The 17006-nt window shown below is 39.0% G+C and overlaps 1 protein-coding gene across 1 annotated transcript in view; it reads left to right on the forward strand.

Moving 5' to 3' along the window:
• The window catches only part of LOC129371613 (uncharacterized), a 31482-nt gene extending 24366 nt beyond the window's left edge, over positions 1 to 7116 (forward strand). The window contains exons 14-22 of the mRNA XM_055048302.1: positions 1051 to 1082; positions 1311 to 1380; positions 1520 to 1555; positions 1647 to 1958; positions 3980 to 4264; positions 4713 to 4997; positions 5124 to 5447; positions 6466 to 6600; positions 6686 to 7116. Of these exons, the coding sequence (XP_054904277.1) occupies positions 1051 to 1082; positions 1311 to 1380; positions 1520 to 1555; positions 1647 to 1958; positions 3980 to 4264; positions 4713 to 4997; positions 5124 to 5447; positions 6466 to 6600; positions 6686 to 6990 (1784 nt within the window). The 3' untranslated portion in view covers positions 6991 to 7116. The remainder of the gene's footprint in view (positions 1 to 1050; positions 1083 to 1310; positions 1381 to 1519; positions 1556 to 1646; positions 1959 to 3979; positions 4265 to 4712; positions 4998 to 5123; positions 5448 to 6465; positions 6601 to 6685) is intronic.
• The last annotated feature ends 9890 nt before the right edge of the window (positions 7117 to 17006 follow it).

Genomic DNA, 17006 nt, shown 5'->3' on the forward strand with positions numbered 1-17006 from the left:
CGTGCTCCTTTTTCCTGATGTTGCAATCACTTGGTATTGCTACATCTACCACAACGGCTTTCCTCTGATGTTTATCCACTACGACAATGTCTGGTTGGTTCGCCATTACCATTTTGTCTGTCTGGATCTGGAAGTCCCACAGGATCTTAGCTCTGGTGTTCTCCACCACCTTTGGGGGTGTTTCCCACTTTGATCTCGGGGTTTCCAGTCCATATTCTGCACAGATGTTTCTGTACACTATGCCTGCCACTTGGTTATGTCGCTCCATGTACGCTTTCCCTGCCAGTATCTTGCACCCTGCTGTGATGTGCTGGACTGTCTCAGGGGCCTCCTTGCACAACCTACACCTTGGGTCTTGTCTGGTGTGGTAGATCTGGGCCTCTATTGCTCTGGTGTTTTGGGCCTGTTCCTGGGCGGCCAGGATGAGGGCCTCTGTGCTGTCCTTGAGTATATATATATATATATATATATATCATACATGTGTAGTTTAATTACATATGTTTTAACATATTTATATTTTGTAGTATGTTTCATACCTGCTTAACGGTTATTGTGAAAAGATACTATTAATCTGACAAGCATCATCAGGACGTAAGTCCTAAGTTATTAAAAAAGACTGTATGGCATAATTCACGTTTAAGTTTTGGCCATATTATTATCACAAAAAAGCAAAAGCCTGGGTGTAAAAACTGGGTGTATCAGCGCCCCACCGTTCCTCCTTGTCCCCAACAACTTGCAACACAAACTTACACCATAACCCTCGACACAAGCTTCTCTTTTAGAGCTGACATAAAATATAGATTCTACTGCTTTTTCTTTTTTGCTGAGGAAGTTGTGCTGTTGACACTCCCTGAATACTGGTAAATACTCAGGAGGATTCGGTGAAACTTACATGTTTCAGACACTGTCTTTGAGGTTAACACCATTACAGTACTCACACTCCAGAGTTCCTTGAGCCTCTGCAAAGCACTGCATGGGAGAACACTCATCATTCTACTTATCATCCTCTAAATTTCCCTTAGGTGCTGTGTGAGGTTGTTTGTCTTAAAGCCCACTTCAATGCTACCACATCTGCTGAGGCTGTGATTTCAGCTATAAAACAAATGTTACATTACATCTTAAAGGCTGCTCTGAAGTGCAGTGAATGAAGGAGGATCAGGTTAATGTGCTTTCATGACAACATGGACAGTGTTACTGTTTAAAGAAGTGGTTTTTTCCTGAGCTCAGTAACATTTTAAAACCACATATGTAAAGAGGAAGTGTCTCAGTAATGATCTTAGTGAGAAACCAAATGTGTTTCTGAACACCAGTTGAAGAACACAGTGAAGCTACATGCAGCTATGTGGAACAAAAAGCTTCAATTTTTTACAGGCTTTTTCTGTAAGTTCAAGTTTTTATCATTTTTGACAACATTTCTTTGTTTCATAACTTTCCTGATAAACAGATAACCAATGTTATATTTTGCATAAACTTCTTACTATCAATTAAGAAAATAACAGTCCAAGTGTTTATCTTACAGTTGTGCTTGTTTTGACTTCATCAGCATTCATTACAGGTCAGATTGTCTTTTCTATTTCCATAGTACATAAAAGTATTTTACTCTTATCAGAACATTAACATCATCATATTCAATTTTGTTCTTATAGGTCAGGTCAGGTTGGCAGGTTCTGGATCAACTCGGTGCTCTGGAAGGGTTGAAGTTTTCTATAGATATAACTGGGGAACGGTTTGTGATGACGGCTGGGACATGACTGATGCTGAAGTGGTTTGTAGACAGCTGGGCTGTCGTACAGCACTCAGTGCACCAGGTTCTGCTCACTTTGGTGAAGGATTTGGACAAATCTTGCTTGATGATGTTCAGTGCTCAGGATATGAAAGGTCTCTAACCAGCTGTAGACACAACGGTTATGGGAGACATAACTGTGGTCATAGTGAGGATGCTGGTGTGATCTGTTCAGGTAAAGGAAAAATGATTTACAAATATTTAAATGTTTGATTTTAAATGTTCAGATATACTAGCCAGTGTATTTTCTGATTGAAATCATTTTAACACAAATTGAAAGGTAGAGCTTGTGTGTTGTTTGTTCACTGATCAGAAATTGATTCCTATGATTTGTAACACAGTTACTTATTCTGCCAACAAGATTTAGCTTTTGCATTAGATGCAGAACAGAAAGTAGCAGAAGTGTCAGGAACTAAAAATACATATATCTGATTGGCATGATTACATTTATTGGACTTTATCTAAATTGAAGCTCTTTCTTTTCTCTCCATTGTTTGACCACAAATATTTCTAGGAGACATATTTCTTTGAGAACAAGACTCTCTGGAGGATATAACCTCCTGTGTCTCTGTTGTCAATGTACAGAATCGTGGGATGTCTTCGAATACAAGTCCCATAAATCACATGTTTAGCTTTGCCTTTACTGATGTTCCCAGCACACAAACAGCCTTTCATCCTTTCAAAAAACATTTTGTCTCTGTTTCTTTAGCTTAAACTGATGACACTCCACTAATATGTGTTGTTCACTAGAGGAAAAACAAGATGGCTTTACTGAAGGGTTAAGGCTTGTTGTGTTGCTGAACTGTCCCACCCTGCAGTTTATTCCTCCTTATATTTATTGCTGTGCAGAAGCAAACAATTAACAATAAAAGACAGTGACAACACAACATACTGTAAGATGTGTTGCCATTCCAGTCAGATTAATATTCTTGAAAGTCCATAGTTCATTTTCATTGTAGATCTGGATTTATACAACTATCATACATCAGTTAGCCCCTATGCAATACATTAACATTTATAATAGCACTTAAATGATCACTTTTAAATGTTCAGATGTAATGGCCAGTACATTTTTTGTCTGAAACCAACCTATACACAAAATGAAAGGTATTCTAATGTTTGATGTATTAACTGATCAGAAATTGACTGAATCTCCAATCAGTGCTATTTAAAAATGACCTGATTCTCATCATCGGCACATTTTTCTGTGTCAAGACTCGGCGTTTCTTGAACATGGTGCTGGGTTTGTTTATATTATTTATAATATTTTCTTTCATATTAGCGACTGTGTTTAGTTCAACAATCAATCACTCCTGTTTATTTGTATGGCATGTTTCAGCAACAAGGCAGTTCAAAGTGCTGTACATGGTGAAACCACAAGATGTCACAAAAACAAAATGCAGTCAACTATTGAGAAACCAGTGACAATCATTACATTTAGTCATCATCAAGATCATCAATACACACATTATACACTTAGAGATCTGGAAGGTTGTTGCAACAACAGCAGATCTTTAATGTATTGTGGTCATGTTTAAGTTTTGGCCATATTCTTATCACAAAAAAGAAAAAGCCTTCCGATAACTGGGTGCTTCATCACCCCACCGCTCCTCCTTGTCCCCAACAACTTGCAACACAAACTTACACCATAACCTTCGACACAAGCTTCTCTTTTAGAGCTGACATAAAACATAGATTCTACTGCTTTTGCTTTTTGCTGAGGAAGTTGTGCCAGTGGAAGAACTTTAGAATTGGGATGATTTTTTTTTTTTTTACATGGAGTGTAATTCAGATGTAAATTGCTTATGAATGAATCTTTGCCCTGCGATGGACTAGCGACCCGTCGAGGGCATCACCAGTCCATCTTGCCCGTTGACAGCTGGAGATAGACACCAGCTCCCTTTCTGACCCCAAGGAGATAAAGGTGTCAGGGAATGAAGGACGGATGGATAAACCTTAACCTTGTTTAACAGAAGTGTGCTTTATTTTCCCATTTACTGTGTTTCAGTGAGTTTGTAGTTTCCACTCTCCAGATTTAAATATTTTTATAACATTTTATCATGTGATCAGTCTGACAGAGGTGAAGCTGCCTGACCACAAAAAATAAATAAACTGACAGTAAAAGATGATTATTTTCAGAGTCATTCAGTTGCAGAAATAAATAAACTTTTATTCTCGCAACTTACTGTTTTTCAGCGAGCCTTCCAAATCCCAGCATCTCAATAGGCTCTGATGAGGTCACCTGGGGTCAACCACTCAGCTTCACTTGTTCTATTGCTGCTACGCCTTTAAGTGGAACATTTATCCTCCAACAGACTTCAGGATCATTCAGAATGACTGAGCCATCAGTTTCTTCCTCTGCTACCTTCAACATCCCTAAAGTGACTCTGGATCATGATGGAGAATTTAAGTGTCAGTATGAGCAAAGGGTGTCAAGCCAAACATGGACCTCTCCCTTCAGTAACTCTGTTCGTCTTAGAGGTAAGATTAAATAAATTGTGTGAATAGTGAAACTTCAGCAGTACAATCAGTTGTTTAAAATGGATTCACTATTTGATTTTCACTCTCAGTGAATCAGATCATCCATTAGTATATACTGACATTAGCAAATTTATCATTTTTAATATAAAAAAAAAAAACAATCTCCTTTGGATTGTATGGTTGTAAAAAAAGAAAAAAAAAACAACAAAAAAACATAACCCCTTTTTGAAAAGACAATTGAAACATTTTATATCTTGGAAGTTGATATTTGTTGTAAAGTGATATAAAAATCTTCCACATAGTTCAGAGCCCAGCTGCCAGGCACTGTCTCCATCGGGCCTTCAGACCACAAAAAATAAATAAACTGACAGTAAAAGATGATTATTTTCAGAGTCATTCAGTTGCAGAAATAAATAAACTTTTATTCTCACAACTTACTGTTTTTTAGTGAACCTTCCCAAGCCCAGCATCTCTATAGGCTCTGATGAGGTCACCTGGGGTCAACCACTCAGCATCACTTGTTCTATTGCTGCTACGCCTTTAAGTGGAACATTTATCCTCCGACAGACTTCAGGATCATTCAGAATGACTCAGTATTCAGTTTCTTCCTCTGCTACCTTCAACATCCCTAAAGTGACTCTGGATCATGATGGAGAATTTAAGTGTCAGTATGAGCAAAGGGTGTCAAGCCAAACATGGACCTCTCCCTTCAGTAACTCTGTTCGTCTTAGAGGTAAGATTAAATAAATTGTGCAAACAGTGAATATTTAGTCTACGAAATATTTATGGAAAATCCATAATTCATCTTCTCAAATGCCTTTATGTGGAAAAATATTTTTCTATTCCATGTTTACTCCAGTGAATCTGTCCAGACCCATCATTTCCCTGACATCCCCAGTTGGAGGGTTGGTCTGGGGTCCAGGAGGAGCAGAGGTTACCAAAGGTTACGGCTTCTCCTTCATTTGCTCCATTGACCCCAGATTTCCTCAGGGAGATTTCTCTCTCATCTTCTCTGGATCCAACATCACAGAAACCAGGCCAGCAGTCAAAAACTCGGCCTCCTTTAACTTCCCAGCTGCTGAGTTTGAACACCAGGGCAACTACAGCTGTGTGTATGAGGTTACCATGGCTACACAGAGGTTCGGTTCTGATGAGGCAGAACCCATTAGTCTCATCATCAAATGTAAGTCACTATGTATATTTGAGAGAAGAATATTTCAATGTCAAACGTTGAGTAAAATACCTTACTGTGTATTCCTCTAATCTCCTCAAGGCAATATTATTAATAATCATCATCATCATCATTATTATTATTATTATTATTATTATTATTATTATTATTATTAATAATATTAGATAAACATGTCAAATCAAGAAAAACACAACATTTGTTTTTCAAATGATGATTCCAATCATAAAGCAGAATGTCTGTTCCCACGTTTTCAGCCATTTCCTCATTTCTATTTAAGCTACTTGCCCTTCCTTTCAGCTGCATCTTGTTTCTAATCTACCACCTGATGTACGTTCAGAAAGCAATACTTAAAGTTGAATACAGATATTTTCATACACCAACTAAAAGTACACTGTAGCTTTTGTAATGGCAGCGGAGAAAATGAACAAAGGTGTTCAGTCCATGTTGGTCTCACTCCTAAATATTGAATTAATTTCTCTCCTCGCAGTGGAGGGTGGTTGTTTACAGTGCAGAAAGTTTCTGGCAAGCTTCTTATCGTGGAATTGGCACATTACATGCAACAGAAGCATTACTTTCTCAGCAGATGTAATAGAAAATTTCATTTTTAGCCTTATTTCATCTTTGATGGAACAGATGATATTTTTAACCATTTATTTTCTGATTATATCTGCTGTGACTGTAATTTCTGCAAGATGTGTTTTTCCATTAAAGAAGCTTCCAGATGTTTCCACAGCTGTGATAGCAGAAGAGACCTGAAGACAGTTAGGAAAAGACTCACAATGCCCCAATAGACTTGACCATGGCTTTGTCGTGGCCATTCCCACTTACTAAACAGAATGGATAAACAAAACAAAAAAAACCCCAATATTTTTAATGTATTACTGCTGGGCAATTTCAAGTTAGGTGGTCTGTTACTGTTTGTTAAATAGGTTAAGTGTTCCTCAGCCTGAAAACGTTTGTAAAATGCAGGTTTTAGAGCCATCAACTGACCAAGCGTTTTCTCTCCCAGCCTCTTCACTGCTGCTGGTTTCCTCAGTCTCCAGTGGAATCCTGCTGCTGGTTCTGCTGGTGTCTCTAGCAGTCTGTCTGGGCTACAGGAGGAAACTTTGCTCTGAACGGTCCAAACCGTCTGGCCAGAACCAAAGTATGTAATCAAGGGATACAAGCTCATGTCTTTACAATAATTTCTACATTTTATTCATAAATTCATTTGTTTCCTTTTTTTCCAGTGACTTTCCAGCAGTTAAACATACAAGACCTCGAGAATGATTGCGACGACTATGAAAACATTGATGCAATTCGCTCAGTAAAGAAGCTGGAGATGGACAGAGAGTCAATAAGTGATGATGTTTATGTGGAAGCAGAGCCTAATTTAAGACAAATCGGTCTTGGTGTCAAGGTCCATGCGTCATCAGAACAAAGATCTGAAGATGATGAAGAAAGCACTGATGAAGAAGATGTCTACGTGAATGTTGATGCAACCTGGAAAGATAATGTGGTGCAAGTTAAAAAATTTGAAAATGAGTATCAATAGATGAAAGTTGAAAATTAGTAAGACCAAAATAGATACAAAACAAATATTTAGCTTCAAAGAATTTAGTCTATATAAGAATATGGCTGTGCCTGGGTCATAGTGAAGTACACAGTACATGACTGCATAATTACATCGTCTCATATATATATATATATATATATATATATATATATATATATATATATATATATATATATATATATATATTATATATATATATATATATATATATATATATATATATATATATATATATATATATATATATATATATATGTACATATAATTTTTTAATTTTTTAAATAACATCACCTTAATAAGACAGATTACATTTCTAGCTGCCTGTAGCTTTTAATATTAGCACAAAGCAGGATTACCATCATCTGCCAAGTTTGGCATGAACACTTGATTAGATCAAAAAACCTATGTGAAAATAAAATGGTCGCTGTGTCGTCGTGTGCAAAGTTGTGGGAGGACAAAAATATCAACAAGATCATGTCATTACAAGTGATTTATTAAATGAGAAAAACTAACAAGAGAGGAGACAGGAAGGACTGAGTGACATTTCAGCTGGAGAGGTGATTTCTTAAAAAATGAGGTGGTGTATTAAAAACTGGTGCAACTTTAAAAGAAAGCAAGTAACTGAAGCTGAGCTAGAAGAAAATGGTTGACCAACACAACCACAGAATGAAGAAAACAGAAACACCAGACATCATGAGAAATAATTACCATTCAAAACAAAAGTAACAAAGGAAGTGAAACACAGATTTCAGGGAAAGGCAAGTTTTAAAAGAACAAAAGAAATAAGATTGACAGGGAGAGTGAGTCAAAGTGTTGCTCCTTTATTGTTGGTAAATAATTAGTTTATTCTTTTATTAAACATCAGAACATTTTTGCAGTCTTCTAAATATATTATGATATATTGTTGATTCATTTTGTTTTGTTAAATTTATTAATTTATGTTATTCTTTGCATGAGCTTAGACTGCCTTTATTTCTATTTTTACTTTAACCATTGTAATTAGTGCCATAATGTTTCATGTGTTTAAATGTAAAAAGCCTGAATTTAACTTCATATCAAAATAACTGCTTGAATCCTAAAGACAAATTAAATACTGATGTAGCTCATCGTCTGTATTTCTTTAAAAGTCATTGTGTGAAGTCTTAGCTGTGAGAAGGGAGGATATCCTGTAGTGGTCTGTAATACAGCAAAGCTTTCATAGCTTTTTCAAAAAATACTTTTCAAAAAGGTTATAAAAACCATCATTGCATACAAAAAGGCAGTATAAACTATTACATATGGTCTTAGTTGATTAGTACAGTTTTTCCAAATGTTTTTTGACATTTGAAAGCTGAAATTGAACTCAAAAATAACCAAAGATGTTGATATGTGGGTACAAAATATAGCTTCTCTCCTCACAGACAGACATTTAAATATAATATCACCTCGATGTAAGGATTTGGTTTATCTGTTTCAATTTAGTTTCTGTGTCGTCTTGTCTGCCCTGGTTCCTCCCATCTGCGTCTCGTCTCGTCTCGTGTTCCCTGATTACCTCTTGTGTATTTAAACCCACCTGTGTCTGTGTTTCCCCAACATGTTATTGTCTTGGCTGTCATTTGTCCTGTCGTTGTGTTGTCAAGTTTTCCAGTGCCACCAGGGTCTAAGCTTGTAGCTTCAGTGCTCACCTGGACTTAAATCATCAAACTCAGTTGCTGCCTCTGTGTCTGTGATATGTGGGTCCACACCTCCACAAAGCATGACACCAAAAGATTTTAGAGGGTAAATGACATTTTCATTTGAAAAGATTCACAAGATTTAAAAGCTTTTTATGCTGATGTGAAATTTAAAAATGCTTAACGGAAATATTTGCATGTGTAAGAATTACTAGTACTTTGGATTTATGCAGCTGTCTTGAAAATCAATAAAAATAAAATGTGAAGACCAAGAATGGAGCCTTGTGGGACCCTCAAAAGAAAGTCAGGCTCAGAGGATTTGATCCTGTCAACACACAACCTTGATCAGTTTATATATATATATATATATATATATATATATATATATATATATATATATATATATATATATATATATATATAAAAAATTCCCTTCTCACCCACCGCGGGTGGTTCTTATCCTCTGAGCTCGGGTCCTCTACCAGAGGCCTGGGAGCTTGAGGGTTCTGCGCAGTATCTTGGCTGTGCCAAGGACTGCACATTTCTGGACTGAGATGTCTGATGTTGTTCCTGGGATCTGTTGTAGCCACTGCTCCAGTTTGGGGGTTACTGCCCCGAGGGCCCCGATGACCACAGGCACCACTGTGGTCTTCACCTTCCAGGCCCTCTCCAGTTCCTCCCTGAGGCCCTGGTATTTCTCTAGTTTCTCGTGCTCCTTTTTCCTGATGTTGCAATCACTTGGTATTGCTACATCTACCACAACGGCTTTCCTCTGATGTTTATCCACTACGACAATGTCTGGTTGGTTCGCCATTACCATTTTGTCTGTCTGGATCTGGAAGTCCCACAGGATCTTAGCTCTGGCGTTCTCCACCACCTTTGGGGGTGTTTCCCACTTTGATCTCGGGGTTTCCAGTCCATATTCTGCACAGATGTTTCTGTACACTATGCCTGCCACTTGGTTATGTCGTTCCATGTACGCTTTCCCTGCAAGTATCTTGCACCCTGCTGTGATGTGCTGGACTGTCTCAGGGGCCTCCTTGCACAACCTACACCTTGGGTCTTGTCTGGTGTGGTAGATCTGGGCCTCTATTGCTCTGGTGTTTAGGGCCTGTTCCTGGGCTGCCAGGATGAGGGCCTCTGTGCTGTCCTTGAGTCCAGCTTTTTCCAGCCATTGGTAGGATTTACTGATATCAGCCACTTGGGTTATTTGCTGGTGGTACATCCCATGTAGGGGTTTGTCCTCCCATGATGGTATCTCTGGCACCTCGACCTCCGTTCCCTGTTGTCTGAGACATTCACTGAGCACATTGTCTGTTGAGGCTTTGTCTCTGATGTATTTATGGATCTTAGTTGTTTCGTCCTGGACAGTGGTTCTCACACTCACTAGTCCTCTGCCTCCTTCCTTGCGGCTCGTGTACAGTCTCAGGGTGCTGGATTTGGGATGGAACCCTCCATGCATTGTTAGTAGCTTTCTGGTCTTAATATCTGTGGCTTTTATCTCCTCCTTTGGCCAGCTAATTATTCCAGCAGGGTATCTGATTACTGGCAAGGCATAGCTGTTTATCGCACGGATTTTGTTCTTGCCATTGAGCTGGCTTCTCAGGACTTGCCTTATTCGTTGGAGGTATTTAGCTGTGGCTCCTTTCCTTGTGACCTCATCGAGGTTGCCATTTGCTTGTGGTATACCTAGGTACTTGTAACTGTCCTCTATGTCTGCTATTGTTCCTTCTGGGAGTGAGACCCCTTCTGTGTGGATGACCTTCCCCCTCTTTGTGACCAGCCGACCACATTTCTCTAGTCCGAATGACATCCCAATGTCAGTGCTGTAGATCCTGGTGGTGTGGATCAGTGAGTCGATGTCTCGCTCACACTTGGCGTACAGCTTGATGTCATCCATGTAGAGTAGGTGACTGATATTGGCCCCATTTTTGAGTCTGTATCCGTAGCCAGTCTTGTTGATAATTTGGCTGAGGGGGTTCAGGCCTATGCAGAACAGTAGCGGGACAGAGCATCTCCTTGGTATATGCCACATTTGATGGACACTTGTGCAAGTGGTTTGCAGTTGGCTTCAAGGGTGGTTTTCCACAGCCTCATCGAGTTTGCAATGAAGGCTCTCAGAGTCCTGTTGATGTTATACATCTCTAAGCATTCAATGATCCAAGTATGCGGCATTGAGTCATAGGCTTTCTTGTAATCAATCCAAGCCATGCACAGGTTGGTGTGTCGGGTTTTGCAGTCTCGGGCAACTGTGCGGTCTACGAGGAGTTGGTGTTTGGCTCCTCTGCTATTTACACCGATACCCTTCTGTGCCGTGCTCATGTGTTTATCCATGTGTTTGCTTATCTTGGCCGCTATGATGCCTGACATGAGCTTCCAGGTTGTGGAGAGGCAGGTTATTGGTCGGTAGTTGGGTGGGACTGGACCCTTTGATGGATCCTTCTGGATTAGGATTGTCCGCCCTTCAGTTAACCATTCAGGGTGAGTCCCACTTTGTAGCAGCTGGTTCATTTGGGCTGCCATTCGCTCATGGAGAGCAGTGAGTTTCTTTAGCCAGTAGGCATGGATCATGTCAGGCCCTGGTGCTGTCCAGTTTTTCATACCTGAGACTCTTTCTTGGACATCTGTCACAGTGATGGTTACCGGGGCTTGCTCAGGGAGGTTGCTGTGGTCCTCTCGTAGAGAGATCAGCCACTGTGCATTGCTGTTGTGGGACGCCTCCCTTTCCCATATGCCTTTCCAGTATTGTTCCGTCTCCAGCCTTGGTGGTCTGCTCTGTTGTTATTGTTACCCTGCCATTGAGAGTACACCTTAGCTGGTTGAGTGGAGAAGAGCCGGTTAATCCTTCTGGATTCATTCTCCCTTGTGTATCTCTTTAGGCGGCTGGACAAGGCTTGGAGCCTCTGTTTGGCAGTCTCGAGTGCTTCAGGTATGGGCATCTGCCTGTACTTTATGGGTACTGGTCTTTTCATTGCACCCTTGTGGAGCTCTGACAGTTGGCTCACTTCCCTCCTTGTTACCTTATATATATATATATATATATATATATATATATGAAACCCTGTCTGAGAAGAATAATATCTGAATAAAATGGAGGAAGAGTCAAAAGCAATGCTAAATGCCATAAATCTGGAGAAGGTGCATGTGAATGTGATGTCAGCACCGTCGTTGGCCTGGGTACAGCCGTTGGCAGGTCGATATCACAGTTGTTTGTTGGTCTTTTCCATTTCTGTATTTAGAACAGATTCAATGAGTCAGATGTCAAATTGCTTCCTTCTTTTAGCTGCATCCAAGTTCCAGAGTATCAGTCTGGATCAATGACCAAGAGAATCACAGACTTGCTATACATCACTGAGGAGTGGACAGGTCCCAGAGATCCTTCTGGGCGTCACTCACAGCATGAGCACAGCATCTATTTAAAGAATTATAACAACGAGTGATGCTGGAAGTATATTATGTCTGGAATTACATATTAATAGGTTTGATTATTATTATTATTTATTATTTGTGCAATTTAGCTTTAAATATGCAAGAGTTGTAAGATTTTTTTGTGACATAAACTAAGAGTCTGAAAGCTTTATATGCTTCTGAACTACATATCTCTGAAAACAAACCCTAATCGCAGCTCAGTGAGGGATGTTGTCCATTTGCTGATAGGTAAATATAAAGCTTCAGTAAGCAAATGGTTATGAGTTCATATGTGTACGTCTCCATTAGACTGGCAGATCCCACCACAAAGTGGGATGCCAGTCTGTAACCGAACCCAGGCAAGCTGTCCTCACCTTCTCTATCAACACGCATGCTGTTGTAAATTCCATTTTTTCTTTCCATCCACTTACTAAGTTTTCTATATTAAGGTACAGTGCACCACCCCCCAACCCCCACAACTATTACAGTGCTTCACATACACAGCAGAGGTATGCAGTAGTAGCCTCATATAGGCTTCAAGAACTTATGATGTCCTTCATTTATGACTTTGGTTTTCAGCAAAGTATTTAGATCAAGCACCAAAATGTTTAGTAAGTAATTCCTCAAAAAGCCTGCTAACAACTCACAGAGTAATAGATCAGAGGCGCACTTTGTGTGAAACTAAATTTTAAAGGAAGAATGAGTCTTCAAACTGTAGTTTCAGTTTTTATGGAATGAACAAAAGCTTGTAACTTTTGGATACAAGCTCCAACAGTCTTGGACGTCTTCCAGGTAACTTGCATCAGCGTCAGCTCTGCAGTTCTCGCACACTTTGCACATAGATTCAAGACTTTTCTGTGAGGTTATTACATCTTTGCCATTTTTGGTTTGTAGTGTTACTGAATAATAAAATATACTAAAGTAAAAACCAGGAAATATCCGTACCCACAATTGTACATAGCGAGTGTGTGTCATCACACCAAGCTAACAGAGTTCTGAGCTTTAAAGCTGTAGGTCCCACAGGGACTCATCGGACCTTTACAGACATCTAAAGATGACTGACATGGTTGAACTGACGGTCAAAGAAATTGTGAACTGTGACCCTCCGTTTCACGCATCAGAAAACCTTAGGTCAAAGTTCAAAAGTCTTCACATCTGGACATAACACAATGTTAGATGAAGCATCATGTTTTTCAGTACATCCTTCATGATACAAATGGTAATCTTGGTTATTCTCAGGTGAATAATGATCAGTTTTGTTATCCTCATGTTTATAAAAACTGATTATTTAGTTGTCATGGAAACATGTTGGTCAATGATTAGGTGTTTGTTAAAACTTGAGAGTTCAAAAGCAGCAGCTGGAGAATTTGTTAAAGCTGTGAGGGAAAATTGAAACTGTTCATTTGTTGATGTGGAATATATAAATGACCGAGGTACGAGGCGTTCCGCCTGTCACCAAGGGTTTGACTAGAACGATGCAGAACTTCATGTCCAGGATTTCTATTACAGTCATAGTGATTCCTGATGATGGGTCTATCAATCAATCAGCTTTGTTTATACCTTTAGATTTGGTTACAATTAGGTGAGTCAACATTCTGGCCTACTAGGAAAGTGGGCATGAAATGACAGTAAATATAAATATAATTTTGATTGGAAGTAGTCAATATTAAAAACCAATCAGAGCCAGGAAGAGCTCTGATTGTCAGTCTCTCTTGTCTACACACCTCTCTCATCCTCCCCCTATAGCATAGGTCTCTGCTATGCTATTACTTCTTCATCACAACTGCCCTGTTGTCAGGAAGGCTGGTTACCAGAGACACAATTAACTGTCTATGTTGTTTTTCTCCCATCAGCACATTGAGGAACGCATTCGCAATGATTATTGACAGTGATTAGACCCTCCCTTGGTCTCTGATTAATTGTTTCTGACTCCATTTTTGCAAACAGTAGCAATGGAAAAGGCATAGAAGCTTAATTTTCTTTTTATTTATCTGTCTCATAGCAAACTTTCACAGCATAGTGACATTGAGGATTTAGCCACAATCCACCTGTCGGTTCACTGGGCCATTTTACTATTAGGTTCAAGCAGATCTTGTTGTTAAGAGAGAGGATACTGAACCGGGACACTAAACAGGACGATAAAACCGACTCAATGATAATCGGTTTTATCCACAACAGCTGGTAATGCTTGGAGTCTGATGCCATGCTTGTATTTTAACTTGCAGCAGGTTCAAGCACAATCAAAGCCAAAATAACAAGAGCAAGTGTGTTAGTAGGTAAATTTCCAAAACATTGCTGCCCCTTTTTTTTTATAAAGCAGAAAAAAATTGAAGTCTTTTATCAAAACTTGTATCTTTATCAGAAGAAAAAGTACAATAACCATCCATCCATTGTCAATCCTCACTTATCCTTGTGGGTGATGGGGACTGGAGTCTACCTCCAGTAGTGATTGGACAACAGCCTGGATGGGTCACCAATCCACCACAAGAAGAAAATTATATGCTGTCATTATTTCACATTAGTCTGTGTTTATTAGATTACATTAAGCTACACTACATCTGTTTGCTCTTCCCAACTATCCTGAGGAACATCATGACCTTTCCAACAAGGCTAGATTGAGATAAGTTAAGTAATCAGGCAGTTTTTGACTATTATACATGAAGTACTCCCTAAACAGACTTTTCCTCATTGTCTTTGCACCACAATACAGCTGCCCTTCAATATTACAGGATTACCCTGTACATAATAAAGTAACAAGAACTTAATTCGCACATTAGTGGCAGATTAACATGGTACTTGATCTGGAGACAGATTTTGAAATTCTGTTTCCCTTTATTGTTGGACAGAGTTATTCATTTGCTGCTTAATTTCTGCTTCTGCTTCCTGCTACAGTTTCACTCTTTTTGCACATCAATTGAAACTGATCCTCTGTCCTGTTCCTCTTTGGTAATTAAGAGAAAACCAAAGTGAAACAGTCTGGCTATACAACATATGCTTACAAGCAATAAACTGCTGTTCACGAATGAGCTGAGTCACAACAGTATGGTTTGGAACAAGAGTGACGTGATCGCGTCACTGCCTCACAAACTTGACTGAAGACAGACGCCAGAGGAATGTCACGGATCAGAAAACTGCATCGCAACTTCCTGTATATGGTCTAATTCTTTACATGAAAACTAATTCCAAAACGTTTCTAAAATAAATAGTCTAAACGTATACACTGAGCTGCTACATCAGTTCTCACACCTCAGTAAGTGAATTCTTCCAGGACATGGAGGACAGAAGCGGGAACATTTGGACTGAGACTCTGTCTGTGGCGCCTTGAAGACGACTCAGCACAGTCCTAGAAGGAAAAGATCTCAAGTATGACATTAACCCATGTATGTGGTGACAGCGTAACATGATGATCACAAATTTCAGAACACACTCCACTACATAACTACAATTACTCACTCTGGCTGTAAGCTCATCCAGCAGTAGCAGGGAGCTTTCATTAGGAGGTTTTGGACACTCTACATATAGCTTCATATTACTTGCCTCAGAATGTTAAAGCTGTGTGCTTATGTCGAGTAGATCATTAAATTTAGGTGTCTTGTCCAAAAACATACAGACATTCTGGCTGTTATTTCCAATAAAATGACCTCTGTAGTTTGAAGCTGAGCTATGAGTTCTTCACACCTCATTATACTCCAGAAGGATTAACAAAGTATCTGTTTCTTGGGATCATTTGTTTAGCATGGCAGCTTGGTTCCCCCAAAAATAACCACTATGGTATGAAGACAGTGTTGAGTGAGTTACTGGCAATTGAAGCATAGATTAACACACACTTTTACTCTCACACTGGTACAACAACACCCCCATTAAGTCTTCCTGGGATGAAGGTGACATACTGAGGGATTTGTTTCACATGAGTGGCACTACTTGAGTGCATTCCCAACTCAGACACCTTGATGAAAGTAAGAATCTCTCTGAGCTGGTACTAGACTCGTTGGGAAAATTGGGAATGTCAGACATTATCGATGGAGTTTGAACTTTAGGAGGTTATAAAATGCTAAGATATGTCGCACTGCAAGGCAGAGTGAAACAGGAGCAGTGTCTGTAGCTGTCACTGCTAAACCTTGGTCATGGTTTGTTTTGTTTGGCTGAAGCACTGATCAAAAGATCAAGCGAAGATAGAAAAGACGATAGAAAAAGAAAAACCAAAAGGACTTTCTAAATTTAAGCATGTGAGTTTTTTTTTTAATAGACAAAAAGACTCATAATACCTTTCATAGAAAAATCAGTTGATAAATGAATCTGAGAAAACTGAATAACCGAAAATTGGGATTCCACTTAACCAAATCACACCTATTTGTCTTGTAAAGCACATTTGTTGTGCTCTACAAGATTACATTATAGCTATGTGAATAAAGTTAACTGACATGATTTATCCTATATTATTGTCGATTTATTTATATGGCATAATAACAACAGATGTTGACCAACATACTATACAAATCAATTAAACAATAACAATAATAATGAGATAGTTAAAAGTAAGATTAATACAAAATACAAATGTACTTCATAACTGTATATATATAAAAAATCTCAAACAGTTTGAATCAAAAGCCAAAGAATAAAAATAGGTCTTGAAAAAAGATACAAATGTCCAGAAAGTTTAGATAAATATTGACAATCCTCTGCAAAGTTGTATGAAAGTTCTAAGATAAAAACTCATGAACCCGAGGAAGGAAGATTAAACCTTCAGTGTTCCCTGCAGAACCTTTAACAATTCCTATGTGTGGATCCAGATTATTTTAAGTTCCCAAATGACTGAAACTGAGATTTATAAAATCCTTTGCTGTCCTGCTATTTTGGAAGTACGCTCGCGTCGCCGAGCGGTTGCCATGTGATCGTTAAACCACTGGGTCTTTTGAGACTCTGTGTCCTGTG

The sequence above is a fragment of the Poeciliopsis prolifica genome, unplaced genomic scaffold (assembly GCF_027474105.1).
Source record: "Poeciliopsis prolifica strain line A6 unplaced genomic scaffold, Auburn_PproV2 SCAFFOLD027, whole genome shotgun sequence".
NCBI classification, from domain to species: Eukaryota; Metazoa; Chordata; class Actinopteri; order Cyprinodontiformes; family Poeciliidae; genus Poeciliopsis; species Poeciliopsis prolifica.